This window comes from Leopardus geoffroyi, chromosome B1, assembly GCF_018350155.1.
Source record: "Leopardus geoffroyi isolate Oge1 chromosome B1, O.geoffroyi_Oge1_pat1.0, whole genome shotgun sequence".
Classification (NCBI taxonomy): Eukaryota; Metazoa; Chordata; class Mammalia; order Carnivora; family Felidae; genus Leopardus; species Leopardus geoffroyi.
The window spans coordinates 79157369-79178214 of NC_059327.1; the positions used below are offsets into that span (position 1 = coordinate 79157369).

At 38.0% G+C, this 20846-nt stretch overlaps 1 protein-coding gene across 3 annotated transcripts in view; it reads right to left on the minus strand.

The window, feature by feature from the left end:
- Nucleotides 1–20846, minus strand: part of ARHGAP10 (Rho GTPase activating protein 10) — a 325048-nt gene that overhangs the window by 117407 nt on the left and 186795 nt on the right. For all 3 annotated transcript variants that reach the window (XM_045466135.1, XM_045466157.1, XM_045466146.1), the window contains 2 exons: nucleotides 14079–14153; nucleotides 6978–7065 (listed from right to left, as the gene is read on the minus strand). In XM_045466135.1, the coding sequence (XP_045322091.1) occupies nucleotides 6978–7065; nucleotides 14079–14153 (163 nt within the window). The remainder of the gene's footprint in view (nucleotides 1–6977; nucleotides 7066–14078; nucleotides 14154–20846) is intronic.

Here is a 20846-nt window from a genome sequence, read left to right on the forward strand (position 1 = left end):
CATTCAACACCTATATAAACAGAAAGATCTTAAACCAATGACTTCACTTTCCATCTTAGAGATCTAGAAGACAAAACAAAACAAAAAAACAAAACAAAAGAGTAAATTAAACCCCAAATAAGCAAAAGAACAGAAAAAATATAAAGATCAGAGCAGAAATCAACAAAAAGATAACAAGAAAAATAGAAAACATACATGAATCCAAAAGCAGTTCTTTGAGGTAATCAATGAAAATAATAAATCTAGGCAGAGTAATTAGGAAATAAAGGAGAAAACACAAATTACTAATGCCAGGAATGATAGAATGGTAGAGATAATTGTAAAACCACTGTAGGCTCTAAAGATATTTAAAAGAAAATAAGGGAATAGCATGAACAATTTTATGCCCACAAATTCAGTAATTTAGATGAAAGAATAAATATCTTGAGAGACACAAACTACCAAAGCTCACTCCAGAAGAATCAGGTAACACATCTACTGAAGAAACTGAATTTGTAGTTAAAAATCTTGCCAATAAGAAAACCCCAGGCCCAGATGACTTCGCTGGTGAATTCTACCAAAGTAATAATACCAATCCTATGCAAATTCTATGCAAATTCCAGAAAATGTAAGAAGGAATACTTTCTTACTCATTCTTTGATGTCCCCACCCTAATACCAAAATTAGAGACATTACAAGAAAGCAACAGGCCTTAATACTTACGAATATAAATGCAACTATTCTAAATAGAATCAGCAAAGTTCAAATTCAACAAGATACATAAAAGGATAATACATCATGACCGAGTTGGGTTTACGGCACAAATGCAATACTGCCTTAATATTAAAACAAAACTCAATGCAATTTGCCACACTAGCAAACTAAAATAAAAAAAACTGTATGATCATCTAAATAGATAGTTCAGGGGAAAAAAGAGCGCTTTTCCCACAAATGGTATTAGAATAACTGGGCATTCATATTCAAAAGTGAATTTGGATCCATATATCGTATCTTACATAAAAATTAACTCAAAAAATCACAAATCTAAGTGTGAAACCTAAAACTATGAAACTTCTAGAAGAAAATAGAAAAGAAAACCTTGGTGACTTTGGATTAGGCAAAGATTTCTTGACACATCACCAAAAGTACAGTTCATACAAAGAAAAACTGATAAACTGCACCACATTAAAATTGACTGCCCTTTGGAACACACTATTAAGAGAATGAAAAGACAAGCCACTGACTGAAGAAACATTTGCAAAACACGTATCTGAGAAAGGACTTGTATCCAAAATACATTAAAAAATTATCAAAACAGAGCAAATGAACAAATAACTCCATTTTTTTTTTTATTGCATGAAAGACACAGACACTTCACCCAAGAAGATACAGAGAATGCAAATACACACGTAGAAAAGCTTGACATTATCAGTCATAATGGAAATGAAAAACAAAAGTACATGAGAGGGGTGCCTGGGTGGCTCAGTCAGTTAAGCATCTGACTCTTGATTACGGCTGAGGTCACGATCTCATGGTTCCTGACATGAGCTCTGCATCAGGCTCAGCACTGATAGTGCGGAGACTGCTTGGAATTCTCTCTGCCCCTCCCCCCCCTCATGTTCCCTCTCTCTCTGAAAATAAACAAACATTTAAAAAAAGTACATGAGCTACCACTATACAGCTATTACAATGGCTAAAATGAAGAAGACTGACCATATCAAGAGTTAGCAAGGGTGTAAAGGAAATGGAACTCTTATACAACCACTCTGGAAAAACACAGTTCGTCAGTTTCCCAAACTGGTAAACATATATCCAACATACAATCTAGATAGACATTCCACTCCTAGGCTTGAACCAAGAGAAATATAAGTCTGCTCAAAGATTTATACAGAAAGGTTTTTGGTAGCTTTATTTGTAACAGCCAGAAGCTACAAACAACCCAAATATTCATCAGCAAGGGAATGAACCATAATAATCTGTGGTGTATCCATACAATGGAACACTAGCAACAAGAAGGAATGAACTACTGGACTTGCCACAACACAAGTGAATCTCTAATTATGCTGAATAAAAGAACCCAGATTTTTTTTAAAGATGTATTTTTATTCCATTTATATGACATTATAAAAGAAGCAAATTAATAACGTACAGTGAAAGAAAGCAGGGCAGTGGTAACCTAGGAATGAGGGAGTGAAAGGGAAAGGTGGGAGAGATAGATTCCGAAGGTGCATGAGGAAACTTTGGGGGCTAGTGGTTAGGATCACTATCCTGATTATCTTGACTGCTTTACAGGCATAAACACATGTCAAACTTATCAAAAGGTACACTATAAAAATGTTCTGTTTATTATATGTCAACTTCACTTGAATAAAGTGGTTTATAAAGCAAATAAAACAGGTGCAAAAACATATTTACAGGTTATATTCCCTACACACCACTTAGGAAACATATGCACACACACACATAACAACTGTAGGCACATTAACTAAAACTTAAAGCCCTAGTGAGGAAAAGCTGTTTCTTATTTCCCCTCTCCCTCCCCTTCATCTCCTACGCTCTCATTTAAAGAAGAAAAATAAAAGCAATTATACCACAGCCTCAATAAAAAGAAGTAAACCTTTAGGTTTTTTTGTTTCAAAATACGGACAAGTAAAAAACGGCAAGGAAGGAAAATGACGGCTTGGCACAGAAGGAAAGCTAAATGGTACTGGGAAGAAAATGGGAACATTTGGAAAAGCACGGACAGCATTGCTTTTCCAATAAAAATGAACTTGTACCTAGGTATCTTTGACGAGCTACTTCTACCATTGTCATATGTCTGCTAGTCAATACAGCATACATAGTAAGTATTAAATATTGTTGAAGTTCGGGAAGCAGTAATAAAAATGACACGTTCCCCACACAAAATGTATTATACTGAGTCACTGTATCTCTCAACTTGCCATCCAACATGTTTTGAGCTACCTCTCTTTGCCACCCCTTGGGATCTAAGAACATAAATCATAATATTTATCTAAGCAGGCATTTTCTTCCCCAAAACTTCCATTCTAGTTTCCAGGCTTTAAAAGTTCCCTCTAGGTAAAATCAGTTTACTAAAAACCTCACAAAATAGCTCATCTGTCCCCTCACAATGGGAACCCATTGTAATGAACACGTTGCTGAAAATCTAAATTATGGTCTGAAAAGATAGGTACTCAATCAGAGAGCTGGTATTCAGCCCTCTAAAACACTCAAGTAAAGAATTTTTGCCTCAAGTCAATACAAGAAAAAGGGAGATGCCATACACGTACGTGCTGCACATCTTTATCTCTCTCCTAGTGTTTGAGGGGTTTGGCTATTTCCCTTCTTCCACCTCCAGCCTCCCATCCAATATGATGGCTGGGTTATTTGCGTAGAGAAGAATTCAAGAGCAATAGCTTTTGTGGTGAGAAAAGCTATATTCGACTTGTGCTATGGCGCCTTCAGTGACAAAGCTGGGATTCCAACCCACGCAGGCTGGCTCCAACCATGCTCTTGACCATCACGCTGTATTACCTCTTGTACTGAAAGAAATGCACACGCTCAGGCCATAAGCAGATAGCCAAAATACAAACTCTGTTTTCTCCCATTTGGTGCACCACCAGAAAAAGTATTACTTAAATCCTAATTACTGCATTTTTAGTTGCTAAAAATAACACAGGGGAAAGAACAGCAACCTAAGTTTCAAAATCTCCCAAGGCATCTGCCATTTTATGATAATCACTTTATCACATTCAGGCAGACTGTGTATATTGTTAGGAGTGGAGTTATATAATAATAGCATCTCATAATGTTGTTCTCTAGGCAATGTTTGCTTAAAAGCAGAATTCAAAAGGATAAAGCAACGCAAAGAGAGAAAAAGGCAGAAAAAGCAACACGAGACCAAGAGCGATAAGGGACTAGCTTCAGTAAGTATCAAGAACCAAAAAGAAATTTTACTTATGGTACTCAATAAAAAGATCCTCTGAGTTTATTAAACTACTTATCCCACAAGGAAAAAAAAGAACTGGTGTGGAACAGGGAGAAAAAAACATGCAATTTATTACAAAAGAACTGGATTTTTGCCCTTAGTTTCCACACCAATAACTGAGTCACCTTGGTTAATCCCTTTAACTCTAGTAGCCATGATTTTACCGAACAGTAAAATGGGTTTAAAGCTCCCTCCTGGAGCGGCAGCATCCTTTGCACATCAAGTTAACATATGCAACTCATTGTATTTTTATATCCCTCTCCCTCTCCATCTATTACATGCTTTCTCAATCTCAGCACTATTGCTATTTTGTACATACGGGAGCAAGGGTGAGTTGTCTCCTGCACTGTAGGATGTTTAGCAGCCCATCACTGGTCTCTATCCATTACATGCCAGTAGCACCCCCTTTCCAGCAATCATGACTACCAAGAATATTTCCAGACATTGCCAAGTATCTCCTGGGGGATGCAAAATTTCCCCAGTCAGGAAGCACTGTCTCTGAGTGACAGGTACAGCTCTAGATGCTGGGGACACTGCAATGAACAAGACACATACGGTGCCTATCCTCAGGAAGCTTACATTCTAATCCCAAGGTGGGAGCTAAGGAGATTAATTGTGTCCATAATTCTCATCCAAGCCAGTTAGTCACCATCGGTGGCAGATAGGAAGACAGCCATAAGCACATAGGTTTAGCCTTAATTTTATCCCTTTATCAATTAGGGATATTACGTGCAATTCTGTACTTAATACTTTAAGGGAAAAAAATTAAACAGTGGTTAAAAATATCTTGTCGAAATAAAACACTCAAAAATAGGTAATACACGTCTGAACCCACTGATAAATTTTAATTTCATTAAAAAGTGGGACAACCAGATAACACAGGCCTCCTGATATAATACAGGAAAAATATGCCACCACTATACTGTATTCTTGCAATAAATCATTTTTTTTTATAAAAACCTAACCTGGATCTAATAAAGCCTATAGATTTAACTGTTAGTTTACAGGAAATATGATGGCTAGAGAAACATGTTAAATGACACCATGACACAATCTGCCCTAAGATGTAGAAAATTCTATTTAAAAATGACCCAGGTTCATAAGCAAACAAACAAGAAAACGCTGAGGAAGAAAGCTGTGCAGAGGAAGGAGACTATGCAGATTAAAAGTGACTTAAAACACATCAATCAAAAGAAATGTGTTGACATTACTCAAACCCTGTCGGAATTTAAGTAAATATAAAAAGACATTTTGGAAAAAAAATCAGTGAAAATTCAAACATGGACTGAGTATTAGATGGTATTAATTTTGTTGGGTATGGTAACTATTTATTTTTTTTTTCTTTCTACACTCTTTTTTTAAGTCCTTATCTTTTTCTAAGTATATACTTCAATATTTAGGGGGGAAGCAATAGGGTGGTTTAGAAAATCTTTCAAATAGTATCCAAAAAAAGTAGCAGGTAGGGAGACTGAAGAAACAAGAAAGGTAGAGTGTTGGTAACTTCAGAAGCAGGATAATGGAGCCATGAGGATTCAGTATACTTAACTGTCTGTGGTTGCACAGACTTGGAATTTTTCAAATAGAAAAATGTTATATAGTAACATTTCATTCTATGTGCTCATTCAAACCCAAATACTATCTACCTGAAACACAATCCTACTTGCTGATTAAAAAGAAACGATGCTAGGGGAGCAAAGCCATTTGCTATTAAAATCCCCAACAGAACCGCAGCATAAGAATTACAGTCTTGGGTCGGGGCACCTGGGTGGCTCAGTCGGTTGGGTAACCGACTTCAGCTCAGGTCATGATCTCACAGCTCCTCAGTTCGAGCCCCGCATCAGGCTCTGTGCTGACAGCTCAGAGCCTGGAGCCTGCTTCGGATTCTGTATCTCCCTCTTTCCCTCCCCTGCTCACACACTGTCTCTATCTCTCTCAAATATAAACACTAAAAAAGAAAATAAATAAAATAATGAAAATGAAATGAAATGAAATGAAATAAAATAAAATAAAATAATTACATTCGTAGGGCACCTGGGTGGCTTAGTCAAGTTAAGCATCTGACTCTTGGTTTCGGCTCAGGTCATGATCTCACAGTTTCCTGAGTTTGAGCCCTACATTGGACTCTGTGCCAGCAGCATGGCGCCTGCTTAGGAGTCTCTCTGCCCCTCCCCCACTCACGCTCTGTCTCTCTCAAAATAAATAAACTTTAAAAAATAAAAAAAAGAATTACGATCATAATTTTTTTTTCATTCTTTCACTCACTTTGTATTGTTCTTCATCTAACCTCAAGGTTTCTATCATTAAGTTCCTTTCTTCTTTATAAAAAGGGTAATCACCCATAGAGATGCTGAGCCCTATTCTAACTCTGGTCCTAAATATTTTCTGTAATAAATGCAAAACTTAAGTTTATCCTAAAACCTCAAATAAACTTCTTTAAAAATAGCTTTGTATTTATGTGTTATCATTATAAGCCTCTAGGTGCAATGGTTTATCATTTTTTAAGGTCATTTATTTTTGAGAGAGACGAGAAAGCAAGAGCAGAGAATGATGTGGCACCCAGCCTCACGGAACTGTGAAATCGTGACCTGAGCCGAATTCAAGTCAGAAGCTTGACCATTTGAGCCACCCAGGTGCCCCTAGACTCAATGGTTTATATTTAAACCAAAAAAAATTCTTCATTGTAGCCTAAAACATAAATAAAAGGTTCGATAAAAATTGATAAATGGCCTTCTTCCTCATTGCTTCATAACATTTAATTCCCAAAACTCCCATCTACAATAGACATCTACTTCACACACTTTTGTCTTTTCCGATTCTGTTTTGCAATTTACCTAACAACAGACATTCAACTACTACTGATGGCACTTTCAGAGACACAGATCCATCATGAATGTCCTCCTGTTCTGTAAGGTTGAACTCAATGATCGAGATCTCCAGGCAGCGTTGGCATCTACCGCATGTTAGATACCCAAGAGCCCACGCCTCCCTCCTGTTACTGAGAGGAGCTTACCTCAAATACTGTTTCAGGGCACTTGTTATTGTCTTCACTTCCCAATCTACAGAATTCTCCAGGTCCACCTCATTGCATGTTTTTACATCTGGTGAGCAAGCAGGCAAGAAAAAAATAATTAAAACCTTGGACATCCAAAGGTCTTCTTGACTGGCTCACAAAGCTTCCATTTTTAAATGGCCAAACCACAAATAATTAATTCTGGGAGTCCTTATAAAAACGTACAAAATTTCTTCTATTATAAGCCATGTTCTATTATTAGACATTTGTAAGCAACTTCGGAAAATCCATAGTGAAGATCAAGGTAACAGGATAAGATGGGGCTGGGAGGAGGGAAGACTTAGGCATAGTAGACATTTCAATATTCACAACTACAAAGCATACACAGCTGTGATGACCGCCACGGTGGTAGTTATTCTATTATTAAAGACACTACTCCATAGTCAGGGCTTGGGGCATGTGGCATCTACAATATCTATCCATTTTGCCATGTTTCAGGTGGCATTATGTTATCACGCTGTGTTATGACAAGGGAAACAGGCAGCCCTGTTAATGGCAAAATGATAAGTCAGTGGGAAGAAAGGACAGGAAGTTTGGTCCCACACTTCTAAGATCTGGACTCAACAGATTATCTTTCTGAAGATTAATGCATGATCAACCAAAATAGCAATATGGTAATACATAAATTTAAACTCAACTTTGACATTAACATCGTAATTTATACATTCATCTAAGAAATATTTATTGGAAGCCTCTGTGCAACGCTTCTGACATTCATTCTAACTAAAACTAGTTTTCTTTGTCCCGAAAGGGTGTTAATGATGTGTTTCTTCCAGATGCCCTTTCAAATAGCTAATAAACTCTACAGAAAAAGATGTATGGCTAAACAAACAAACAAACAAAGGGAGGGGAAAGGAGACAGTAAATTCTACAAAAGAAGAAATGAGGGGGGGCCTGGGTGGCTCATCGGTTAAGCGTCCAACTTCTGTTCAGGTCATGATCTTGAGGTTCGTGAGTTTGAACCTCGTGTCAGGCTCTGTGCTGACGGCTGGGAGCCTAGAGCCTGCGCGCTCTCTCTCTCTCTCTCTCTCTCTGCTCCTCCCCTGCTCGCTCACTCACTCTCTCTCTCTCTCAAAAATAAAATATTAAAAAAATTAAAAATAAATAAAAATAAAAGGGAAGAAATGAGTCTTGGTTGAAATAAAAGGAAAGGATGGTGGGAAACAGAAACGGAAAGGCCAGCACTCTGTATATGGTGGCACCTTGATCCTTACAAGGCTGGGCTACTGTACTCAACTGCGGCTTGGCACCAGAGAGGAGTGAGTGCAGCATGTTCTCACAAACCTGGGCTTAAATCCTCACGGCCACCCTAAGCAGCCACACCACTCAAACCAAGTCACATCCACACCGGTCTGAACTCCGGGTTTTCATCTACAAAACAGCGATCATGTAAACACTCTCACAGAACTACAAAGAGTAGCAAAGCAAATAAGCAATGTGTACCTTGTTTAAATGAGTAGGCAATTACCACAACCGAGTCACTAAACGTATAAGCATTCAGTGGGGGTTCCTACTCAAAGGGAAGTGTAGTAAATGGGTTATGATGACAGATATTAAACAATCAGTAGAAACTTGCCTGGTTTTCTACACCCCATCATCCAAAGGAAAAAATCAGACATTCCAGGAAAAGACTTGATTTCTCCCTCACTCCAGAATGATGTTTCAACTAAGAGCCAAGAAAACTAGTTGTTTCAGACTTTTTTTTTTCCCCTCCCTTACACTGTATTTATCTATACAGGGGAGGAAACATCTTGTTAGTATTTCCTCTTTAAAGGCACTAAAAAGAAAAGCCTGTCAGAACGGGACCACTGCATTCAGTCAGGCATGTCACTTAAAAAACTTTAGGCTTGGGCATGAGGAAGGATAGGTGACAACTCACCTATCTCAAACTATGCTATTCTCAAACTTTCCAGAAACAAAGTAAAACAGGAAGTGATGGTTATTTCACAGCCATAACATCATACATATGAAGTCAATTACTCAAAAGTCTGGAGACTTTTTAAAGCACTTCAACAGTTCTTGATTACAGCAACTGACAGCAACACGCAATAAACTACAACAATGGCAATTGACACTGATTACATTTTGATCAGTTCCTACAATTCAGAACTCATTTGTTACCAAGCTTGTCAGACAAGCCACAGATACATTCAAGAAATCAAATTAAGCACCCTGATTAAAGGTGCAATCCTTTATAACTGGGACTAAATAATTCTGTTCTAAAGGCTTTGCCAACCCATTACTTCAGTAACTGAATATTCTCTCTCTCATTAAATCAATTATTTAAATCTCATTTTAACGTACAAGTCAGATAACATTTTCAATCAATTCGCTCCCGGCAAATCAGCATTTTAAAATCCAGGAGGCTTCTAAAGGAAATCTTTTATTTTCATCTTTCTACCAAATTATCATTCTATATTTCGAGAAGCATAGCCTTTCTATGGAAAAGTAAGCCACCCTTTGAATTCATGGAATAAAAAGTGGCTGTCACATCAGAGGCTAATGACTACATAGTGTCTATGGTACTAATCCCCTATTAAATTTTTACTGTTTTCAAATAACTCAATCATGCCTAGCAGTTCTTTAGAATCAGTGGATGCACTGGGACCAGGTAAATTTGCTAATAACTTATTTGGGATTCAAACTTATAAATGCATTTGAGTGTTCAATCAGAATATACATTCTACTGTAAGTAAGGAAGGGATTTTGCTCCCTTATGACTAAGAGACAACACCTTTATGTACTAGTTAAAACTAACAAGCACAGATACAAACAGTTAACTGTTTATTTGGGTGAATGTTTCATAATTACGTAACCAGTATTTTTTTTTTTTGAAACTGGAAATTTTCAGCCCCACCTAAATGCAAAGCACCTAAATGCAATATTCCAAAAATTGACCTGGGCCCCACTTTAAATTAAAGTACTTGAAGGAGCACACTGATGGAATGAATTTTGAGAATATACATTATAAATCCAAAATCATAATTTTCACCTATATGTTTGTTTTCCCCAATGTATATGAAAAAGCTGTCTTACAAACAAATAAGGTAATTTTTTATTTAAGTAAAACTTCCAAGTTAGTTGTATCTCTTTTTTTTTTTTTGGTTCTGTGCCTAAAAATAAAATCCTGCCTATTTTGCAAGTTAAATTTAGAAATAACCACCAAATTCACCAACACACTTAAGCTGCCACCACATTTTCTTATAATTTCCCCTCCCTGCTCTGATGTTTTCATTCTTCAGTGGTGAAGTGGGAGAACACTGACAACTCTAACCCATCTGAGTTCTAACCTGCCAATAACCATTGTAATTAACCTGCTACATTCTCACCCCATTTACTAAAAATCCATGACTCACCCAAACACACCTCATCCGTATTTCTCCCTTCCCTCCCCAAGTGCTCTAAAGTTACTACGTAAAAAACAAACATAAAACTTTTACAAAGTTACATGTCTATGTGTGTGTGCCCTCTGTTAGAGCAAAAGGGGAAGAAAAACACCTGAAAAGGGGAGGAAGACAACTGCTCAGTTGGACTTTGTATGTATGTATGTGTATATATACATATACATATATATATGTATATATTATGTATGTGTGTGTGTGATTTTATATATATATGTATATATATGTATATATATATACATATATATATACATATATATATATATATATATATATTTTTTTTTTTTTTTTTTTTTTAAACTTAAGAAGTGTGGCCCAGGGAAAGAGAGCTGAGCACTACCTTCTGGCTCCCAGGATAGAAGACAACTAAGACAACAACTCCCATCACCTGACCTGACCTGGAGGAGTAGATATGACATGTCTATTTAGAGGACTTTCTGTGGTCAACTGGCATTCGTACTCCTTCTTGGCAGAGGAGAGAAGAAAGGGGTGGAGGAAACAGGGGTGTGGGGGAGAAGAAGATGGGGAGAGATGAAGAATGGAAAGAAAGATTTTTCTTTATTTTAATCTTAAATATGAAGAGTGAAAACACACCAACAAGTGAAGAAAACATGGAAGATACTAAGCATTCATCCTTTCTTTAGAAATCATCACAAACTTCTACACAAGAGTAAATACTTAAAACACTTCAAACAAACAATACACACATGTTATATAAAAATGACAGTAATAGAAAAACATCCAAGTAAATAATTAGTTCTCAAGAGTTAAAGAACCAAGTAAACAGAAGTTCTTGTCAAAAATACTAAATGCCTTGGAATTTTTTCTCAGACATTAAAAAAAAATGGATTATTTCTCATCTCTACAAAGAAAAATTCAATACAAACAAATTGTACTTTGAAAAATCCAAATTTGAAATACACATTACCTGGAGGAATAGCAACTTAAAAAAATAACTGCCTCATACTGGGGCACCTGGGTGGCTCAGTCCATTAAGTGTCCAACTTTGGCTCAGATCGTGATCTCATGGTTCCTGAGTTCCACATCGGGTTTGTTGCTGTCAGCACAGAACCCGATTCAGATCCTCTGTCCCCTCTCTCTCTGCCCCTTCCCTGCCTGCACTCTCTCTCTCTCAAAAAATGAATAAATAATTGCCTAATACCAAATGGGCAAAATCATCAGAACTCCTGGGGCGGGGAGAGTGGGGATACTGGTCTAAAAGAGCAAAGCTAAAAATCTGGCAGACTCATCCGGTGTTTTTTTTCTCTTTAAGATATAGAACCCTAGATTGGGGCGCCTGGGTGGCGCAGTCGGTTAAGCGTCCGACTTCAGCCAGGTCACGATCTCGCGGTCCGTGAGTTCGAGCCCCGCATCGGGCTCTGGGCTGATGGCTCAGAGCCTGGAGCCTGCTTCCGATTCTGTGTCTTCCTCTCTCTCTGCCCCTCCCCCGTTCATGCTCTGTCTCTCTCTGTCCCAAAAATAAATAAATGTTGAAAAAAAGAAATTAAAAAAAAAAAAAAGATATAGAACCCTAGAACAACATAGGGAGGTGAGATAAGATGGAAAGAAAGAATATCCAGTGGATAGGGTATACACAACTACACAGAACTCTTAAAATCCTTTTTTTTGGAAGAGGTATAAATTATTTATTTGAACACTTAGTGAATGGGATAGAAGGAAAAAGGTATCTCAAGGGAATTTTAAATTAAGATTCAGTGAATAAATCTATTTTGTCAAGACCTAAAGTTTGAGTTGGTAACAAAGTAACAAGAAAGCAGTATTAATCCTAATAAAAAATCCAAAGTTTGTGATTGACAATCTTCAATTTCATACTAGGAATTATTGTAAAATAATTATTGTGGTAGTGCCCAACCCCCCTTTACAAGGAAATAATCAAGTCAGTGTCATCCCTCTCATCAATTCTTCAATTTCCTGAAGAAATGCTTCTTGGGAAAACAAATTTCCTTTGTCAGCAACTGAAATTAGGTTGTATCGCGCTTGTATCCTAGACTTCTCTGCTCTGAGTCTCATGGAAAGTGCAAACAGTTTTCCAGGTCATGAATTTTTGAGGGTTTAGATATTTTAAAACACCTTGCCAGTACAGGATTATCTTGAGACATTTCCCATGAGCAGAGGAAACTACCACCTTAGTTCAGGGATGCAGATCAAGAGGGATTTTATGAGATTAAGAACAAATTTTGAGACAGCTTAACACTTCCCCGTGACCACAGAGACACCCTTGTTTGAACTTCCCTTGAACACGAACAAGAAGACAATAAAAATAATGCTGGGATCCTTAGGACCAATTTACTGCTAAAGTGTGCCTTTCAGCCAAAATATCCCCTTCTGATACCAACAGCCTTCCAATTCTAATCATTATTACACCATCTTGGAAATGAGCGAAGTGTTTCTAATTTTAAAATTAACTAAAAGCAGATGCTGTAGCCCCATTAAACTCTTCCAGCTGCTACTGAACCACTGGCAACCTGAGTCTATTTAATTTGGAGACCACTAATGGTAAAAAGGAAAATCTGACTGCCAAAATTGCACACCCAAGTTAAACCAGAGAGGCAGAAAATGAAAACAGCTCATGAAAGCGAATGTATTCTAAGACAGCTCTCCAACTGATGATGGGCAATTTTTCCTGCAGTTAATAGCTAAAAAAAAGGTTATTGCTTATTAAATCCTTAATTCAAATACAGCCAAACAAGCAATCCTATCTGTAACATGTCAGTTGATTTTATTCATCTTGGTTTATGCTTCCTAAAAACGAGTCCTTCCCACAATGCTTTAAGATGCAGACAGATTTTAAATGCATCTACAGCATACCTGAGGGCATTGTTAATACTGATTAATTAAAGTGAGATATCAAGTTAATTAATATTTAGCAAGGTCAAAATGACAGATTGGTTTGACATACAGGCCCTCAAGCCTGATGAGTTATCATCAATCCTCAAGAGGCAGCCAGCTTTGGGGCAGGGAGAGAGGCAGGACACCTTACAGGTGGCACCAAACCGACAGCGGCGTGTCATGTAAAAGCGCTTTGTCATTCACGCAATGTCTGGGGTAATGAAATGAATTCACTTGCTGGCTTCCTCTAGTCTGTGATGCCAAAGAACACTGTGTTATCAGCACAGATGGAGCATGCATGGTTCTGGAGAAGAGCCTGGTGCAAACTACGAACAAGCCACTGTGAATACCAATGAGTCCCCAAGAATCGGATCCTTGCTGTCAAGTGACAGTTTTGGAAGCAACATAAAAATGAGTGAGTCCCAGTGGTCTTGTCCAACCAAATGTACTGTCAAGACTCTGGACGGGCAATTTGGAAGCCATGCAAATCACAGAGGCCTGGCTGCTACTTTCCTGTGAGAAGCAAGCAGAAGACGACATTCACCCATGAGCTGCATTCTTTTCTTTTCCTTTTTCCCCCCATTTACTAAGAAATGGAACACAAGGTAAGAGGCAGTGGAAATCTGTGCTGAGACAAACACTAATCTACTTCTCAGCATCAACTACCTCTGCTCAGGAGAAAACTCATCGAGGCACCCAAGTGTGCTGTATGTTACTATGAAATATTAAGTTGTAAAGTCAATGAACATAAACAAACAATGCATGGAAAATGATTAGAAAAGAGGCATACCCATCAACATACTCAGAAGTCTCTGGACCTTTGAACTCACCCCCACAACTCTGTACAATCCTTGGTCATTTATACCTATTGGAAGAGACAAAGTGTTAGCAAAATATAAGACAAGTCATATTTTAAAAGCTGTCAGCAAACAATTGTATTCAGAATCTTTGCTAACTCACATTAGCAGCATTCCTGTTGACTATAAAAATAAACGTTTGACAAAACCAAGTGTTTACCAACTTGTTTTAGCAGCTTGGTATTCATGAGTTATGGTTGGAAAATAATCTCATAAAAACAGTGTTCCATGTGCACAAAATGTAATGAGTCAATGTTAATGAAATAAGTTCCTTAAGTAGTACTCATGTGTACCAATGCATTTTGTAAAGATGCATTCTAACTTTCACGTTGTTTTTCTTGAAAAGTTCAGCCTTTCAAAAATAACATCGTGCTGATTAGTACACAGAAAGAAAATCATTATTTAGATGATTCTTTAAGGCCACAGAAATCCATTCAAAACTAAGGCAGAACTGTTTTTGTTTTTGGTTAAGAGCTGTTACATGCACTGTCCAGCAAGGAGCTCTGAAACTCCCAAGGAACATTACTACAAAGTATACATCAGAATGAGCCAAATCACAGCATTCTCTCTCTGCAGAGCTGGGGAAACAAAGTATCTCTGGGCACAAGAGATGAGAAATAAAGGCAAGAAAATATATTGTCAAACAGAATTTAGTATATTGAATACATGGCAATATACACAGCATATTGATTTGAATAAACCAACTCTAAAAGGGCATTTTTGAGGCAACTGGGAAACTCTGAGTGACATTAAGAGTATGTCAGAAAATGTCCCTATTTTTTTTAAGGTACCTACTGAAAAGAGTGAAAGGAACCTATCTGAGATTTGCTTTAAGAGCAAAGAAGGGATAGATGAAGCAATTTTACCAAAATCTTAAGTGTTGAGCCTGAGCCATAAGAATATGGGAGTTCACTGCACCACTCTCTCTACTCTTTTTATGCTTGAAAGCTTTCATGATAAAATAACGACTTTGAAAAATCATGACTTCTCAAAAGAGTTGCAGCTTGCTGCAGGTGTTTGTTTTCTGCACAACCAATGTTAAAACTAACAAGAACACAACTGGCTGAAAAGAAGATGATGCCTCTAATCCCCAAAGTTTCCCAAACACAACAACACCAAAAAAGCCACGGAATTTGCCTAGGAGAGCATACTTTCTTTTCATCTACTCACATGGGTGATGAAAAGACCAGACAGGGTCCAAAGGGCTGGCTTCCAGTCAAGACTCAGTCACTCCTGAGCTCTGAGATCATGGGCAAGATGGGAGACCTGAGTCTCGATGATGTATCTGAGATCAAGGACAGCACCTTGCACTTTGTGTTTGGTGGGGGGAAAACACTGAGACGATACCAAGACATGTACTATCAATTGTAACACATGGCACACATAAAAGCTCTTATCACTACTTGCAAAAGCAAGTCTTCATTTTCCTTTTCTCTATTTTGCCTTTCATTTATTTCTCCTTAATAATTTTTTAAGCTTCTCAAATGTCCCATTTGTCTTGTATATGCTACATTTTGCATCCCCCCAAATCCATATGTTGAAGTCCTAACCCTCACTACCCTCAGAATTTGACCGTCTTTGGAAATAAGGTCTTTAAAGGAGGTAATTAAGTTGAAATTATGTCATTAGGGTAGGTCCTAAAGCAGTATGTTTAATGTTCTTATAAGAAGTTGGGGGGGCACCTGGGTGGCTCAGTCGGTTAAGCGCCCAAGTGTTGATTTCAGTTCAGGTCATGATCTTGTGGTTTGTGAGTTTGAGCCCCATGTCTGGCTTTGCACTAACAGCACAGAGCCAGCTTGGGATTCTCTCTCCCTCTCTCTCCCCCCTTCCCTTGCTTTCTTGCTTGCTCTCTCTCTCTCTCAAAATAAATCAACACTTACAAAAAAAAAGAGGTCGGGACACACAGGGAGAAGATGGTCACCTACAAACCATGGCCCTCAGAAGAAACCAATCCTTGGGGCGCTTGGGTGGCTCAGTCGGTTAGGTGTCGAACTTCAACTCAGGTCATGATCTCGTGGTCTGTGAGATCGAGCCGTGCATCAGGCTCTTTGCTGATAGCTGGGAGCCTGGAGTCTGCTTCCAATTCTGTGTCTCCCTCTCTCTCTGCCCTTCCCCCATGCATGTTCTGTCTGACTCTCTGTCTCTCAAGAATAAATAAGAAAAAATTTTTTAAATCTCTCTCTCAAAATAAATAAACATCAAAAAAAAAAGAAGTTGGGACACACACAGAGAGAAGCCAGTCACCCACAAACCAAGGACAGGGGCCCTCCAAAGAAGCCAACCTACTGACACATGGACCTCAGATTTCTAGCCCCAAGAATTCTGAGAAAATACATTTCTGTTGTATAAGCCACCCAGTTTGTGGGACTTTATTATGGCAATCCAAGCAAACACATACACCTTGTCTCTTAATTATCTCAACAGAGCTCAAAGAACCAGAAGAGCAAAGGCTAGCCCTTCAGTCTACACATATCTGTTCTAAAGATGCTTTGAATGCTAAAGAATCAAAGCAGCAGAGAGGCACCTTCCTGATGGGGAAGCTCACAGACTCCAAGAGAGGGAAACAAATTCAGGTCAGCCCTGCCAGGAGTTGATAAAAAAGAAACGAAATTGTCAAGAAACACAAAAATCAGATTTTGAGCCTGCTATGGGAGAAAAGACTGGGCCTCATTCCTTCCTTCTCCTAGAAGCCAGAAGGCCATGTCCAGAGTTTAAAATATCAGAGGACTGTTTTTCAATACTACTCCATTTAAAAAACCTAAAATAGTTTGACCTCAGTGCCAGAAGCCAAAAGAGCAAGTCATATTCTGCAGTCAAGCAAACGTGCATCTTTGAGACATGCCTGAAATGCACAGAGAAATGAAATAAGAATGTTACCTCAGCAATAATCATCACTCTGTGCTGGTAATTACTATCAGATAATTGATCAAGTTCAAATTCATCAACCTGAGAGAAGCTGAGTTAATTGCTAATGCATAATGAAAGGTGCAAGGGGGGATTGATGCTACTCAACACAGTTTCTACATTTTTAAGATGAAATTTAAATAAACCTCATATAAAAGCAGCTTAGAAACAGCATGTAACACACACACACACACACACACACACACACACACACACGTCACATAGGATTTTGTTTCTTGTTACATCCTTAAAAAGGTCTGAATTAAGAAAACTGAAACATACTTTATATCTCTGAACATACACACATCATTTAAAAGACAACAAATAAATACATTTGAAGAATAGGAACCAATCCTTATGCCAAGTCATATGAGTGAGTTTATCAGTCTCTCCAGCTTCTCTTCCACATTTTCCCCTTTCAGCCCAAGGAGTCACTATTTCTAATCACCACGTAATAGAATTTGGAAATTTTTGGGGCGCCTGGGTGGCACAGTCGGTTAAGTGTCCGACTTCAGCCAGGTCACGATCTCGCGGTCCGTGAGTTCGAGCCCCGTGTCAGGCTCTGGGCTGATGGCTCGGAGCCTGGAGCCTGTTTCCGATTCTGTGTCTCCCTCTCTGCCCCTCCCCCGTTCATGCTCTGTCTCTCTCTGTCCCAAAAATAAATAAATGTTGAAAAAAAAATAAAGTTCATAAAAGAATTTGGAAATTTTCTTTGACTTCCTCTCTGTCACTTTCCAAATTCACTAGGTCAATGTGCACAATTTTTTCACATTCAGACTCATCTCTGCTTCTTCAACACAGTCTTGAGTTTTATACACACATATTTATTAAGACACCCCTGTAGGGAAGCACACACGACTATAATTCATTCTGAACATCATTTTTTCTTTTTCTTTTCCTTTTTCAAACCACACTGATTATCTAAATTCTCTGCCATCCCCATTTAAGAGTAAGCCATCACTCAGATCCAGTCTAGATTCCTCTGTTGAAGTAGTAGGTAAGGCATAAATACACAAATATCTACAATGGGCCCTACCTCACCTACCCACATTTATTGTGGAGTATTCACCTCAACCAGAGCAAACCCTGGACTATCACCCACAAGTCACCAAATTCACTCCCTTCACTCCTCCCTCCAGGTCATCTCCTCGGACAGAAATGTTCTTCCGCCTTCTCTCCACAAATTACTCATCTGTCAAATATTTATTCATCAAATATGTGCCAGGTGCCGTTCTAGCTGCCAGAGGTTCAACAGTGAGCAAATTGAATCCCATCCAGACCTTCAAAACCAGATAAAATCCCACCTTGTCTAACACCAGCCTACAGTTGATATTCCCTTTTCCTGAACATAACTCATAATTAACTCCTCCGAACACTTGAATACATTTTAAAACAAGCCCACAATCTCTTATTCACAATTCCCAAAATCAAAGTCTGAATGCTTGACCTGACATCAGATTATTTACGTTTGTATATTCCCCCGCTCATTGTGAATACTCTAATTAACTATGTTAAAAGTATGTCCACACATCTGGAGATGTGACATGCAGTATACCTTACGTCACATACGCTTTCTAAAACACACCCAACCTCATGATTTTCAGATTAAGAATTGAGGACCTGTGTTCTACCTTCTCTTTCCAAATACACAGAGACATGGAAAGATACTAGGTCAATCTTGGGTTTTGTTTTTAATAGCTTTCATGGTGCCTCACGTGGAATAGTTGAGTACAAAAAAGATATGGCTAGGGTCTTGGAATTAATTTGGAACTACAGATAGAGACTGACCTTGGGCCAAAACAGACATTATAATTAGGAGCTAAAAACAAAGTTAAAATATCCAACTTACTATGATTTTTCTCGGGTAGCAATATTCCCTGATGTTATTACTACAACACTTTTTAACTTTTAACAAAAATTTTTCATCTGGTCAAAGTGCTATAGGCCCAAAGTTTTATTTTTGTTTTTGTTTTTGTTTTCTTTTTCTTTTAATAAATAAGGCTGTTTCTGATCAGGAGGGTAAGTGCTCTCCATTACAGTGATGAGCAGCTGATGACAGCTGTCCCTGGGCAAAGTGGACAAGATGAAATCAAACGTGTCTTACTTCCCACTGCCTGTCTCCTCCAATCTCACACAGTCCTGTCACTGAATACCAGCCACATCTTTCTCGAGGAGAAAGTCAAAAAAAGGAAATGAGTCAACTTTCATCATCATCTCTGCCCCACAGTCTCCCTCTTGGAACCCAGATGATGCTGCCAGAACCAGTCTATTCCACTCCACAAAACACCTGCACAGAACTACCTAACACCAGTGGGCACTCAGAGGCCCTGGCAGGTGGGCTAGAGAAGCAAAAGAGAAAATAAGATGCTCTGGAACAATAAAAGAATCAGATACAAAAGGAAAATAAAGCCAAAGAGGGTGGCTAAATTCAGTTAAACAACAGAGGTGGGGGCAAAGGCTAACATGGCCACAACTGGCAAAAAAAGTTTGTTGAGTAAGAAGAAAACAGGAAGTGGCATTTAGAGTAAAGGAGGTAGAAGAGAGAAGACAGGTAATCAACACACACACACACACACACACACACACACACACACACACAGGAAAGGTCAATGAAGAACAGAAGGAAGGAGAATTTGGAAATAAATGAGGCGATAACAGGCTAGAAATTGTGTAACATTTAAATTCCTATTAATTTCATAAAAATTATCGTGTACTTATATTTTAAGCACCGAGGTAGAATACAGTGAAGACAGGATAAAATTTAAAAGACAATTAAAATTAAAAGAAAGAGCAACTTGGGAGAGAGCAACCAACCCAGCCACAACGTCTCATCTTTCCTTTCTGGCTTCGGGAACAGAACCCATACCTGATAACTCAGGGACTCTTAATATCTTGCATGATCCTCAGTACATGGTATACATTTAACCAGTGAATCAGATAAATTAATAAACTGAATAAGTCATTCGTAAGTTGATGAGTGATTAGTAAAAGGATATAGAAAGAAAATAAAAAGAGACAGAAAAGGTTATTTGTAAGTAGAAAAGACAAATATAACATTATAAAGGAATAAGACTCAAAATGAAACTTAGACTTTTGATGGCGATACGTACAAAATTATTTTAAAAAATTATCCAGGTATATGATTCTACAGAAATCAGTGACCATATGCTATGGGTCCATAAACTAACATTCAGTCAGTTCTCATTTAGTAACCAGTAGAGTGCTTGGCATGGAATGAGATAATTGACCAATATTTGTGGCAGGACTGAATCATTTATTTGCACTTTTGTCTGTCTACAACAGGGATGAAAGGTCATCAATGTCAGGTTCATATTCACAAGATTTACATCAAAAGTCTGCCACATGTCATCAGTAATACAGCACACACACATAAACACACACACACACACACGCATAAATGCAAATTTGTTTATATATCCCACCAGCACTGCAAAGACAAATTCTCCTTTGAGCTATGTAATGAACACACAATTTTATGCATAAATATCAATCATAATTGTAAATGTTTTATAATAATACATTTATATACAATTATAAATATTAACTAACCTGGAGTGGGTCTTGAAAATAAAAGGAAGAAAGCACTATACGTAAAATGATTAGGAAAAGCTTATGAGAAAATAACCCAGCAACAAGGCTAAGAACGAAATGCTATAAAGGTGACTCCAAAAATAGCAAATGATAAGGCTCATAAATATTGCTTCGGGTCATAGGTAAATGACAAAGATTTGATAATGTGTCCTTTATGTATATTTATAACAAATCCCCAATAAACA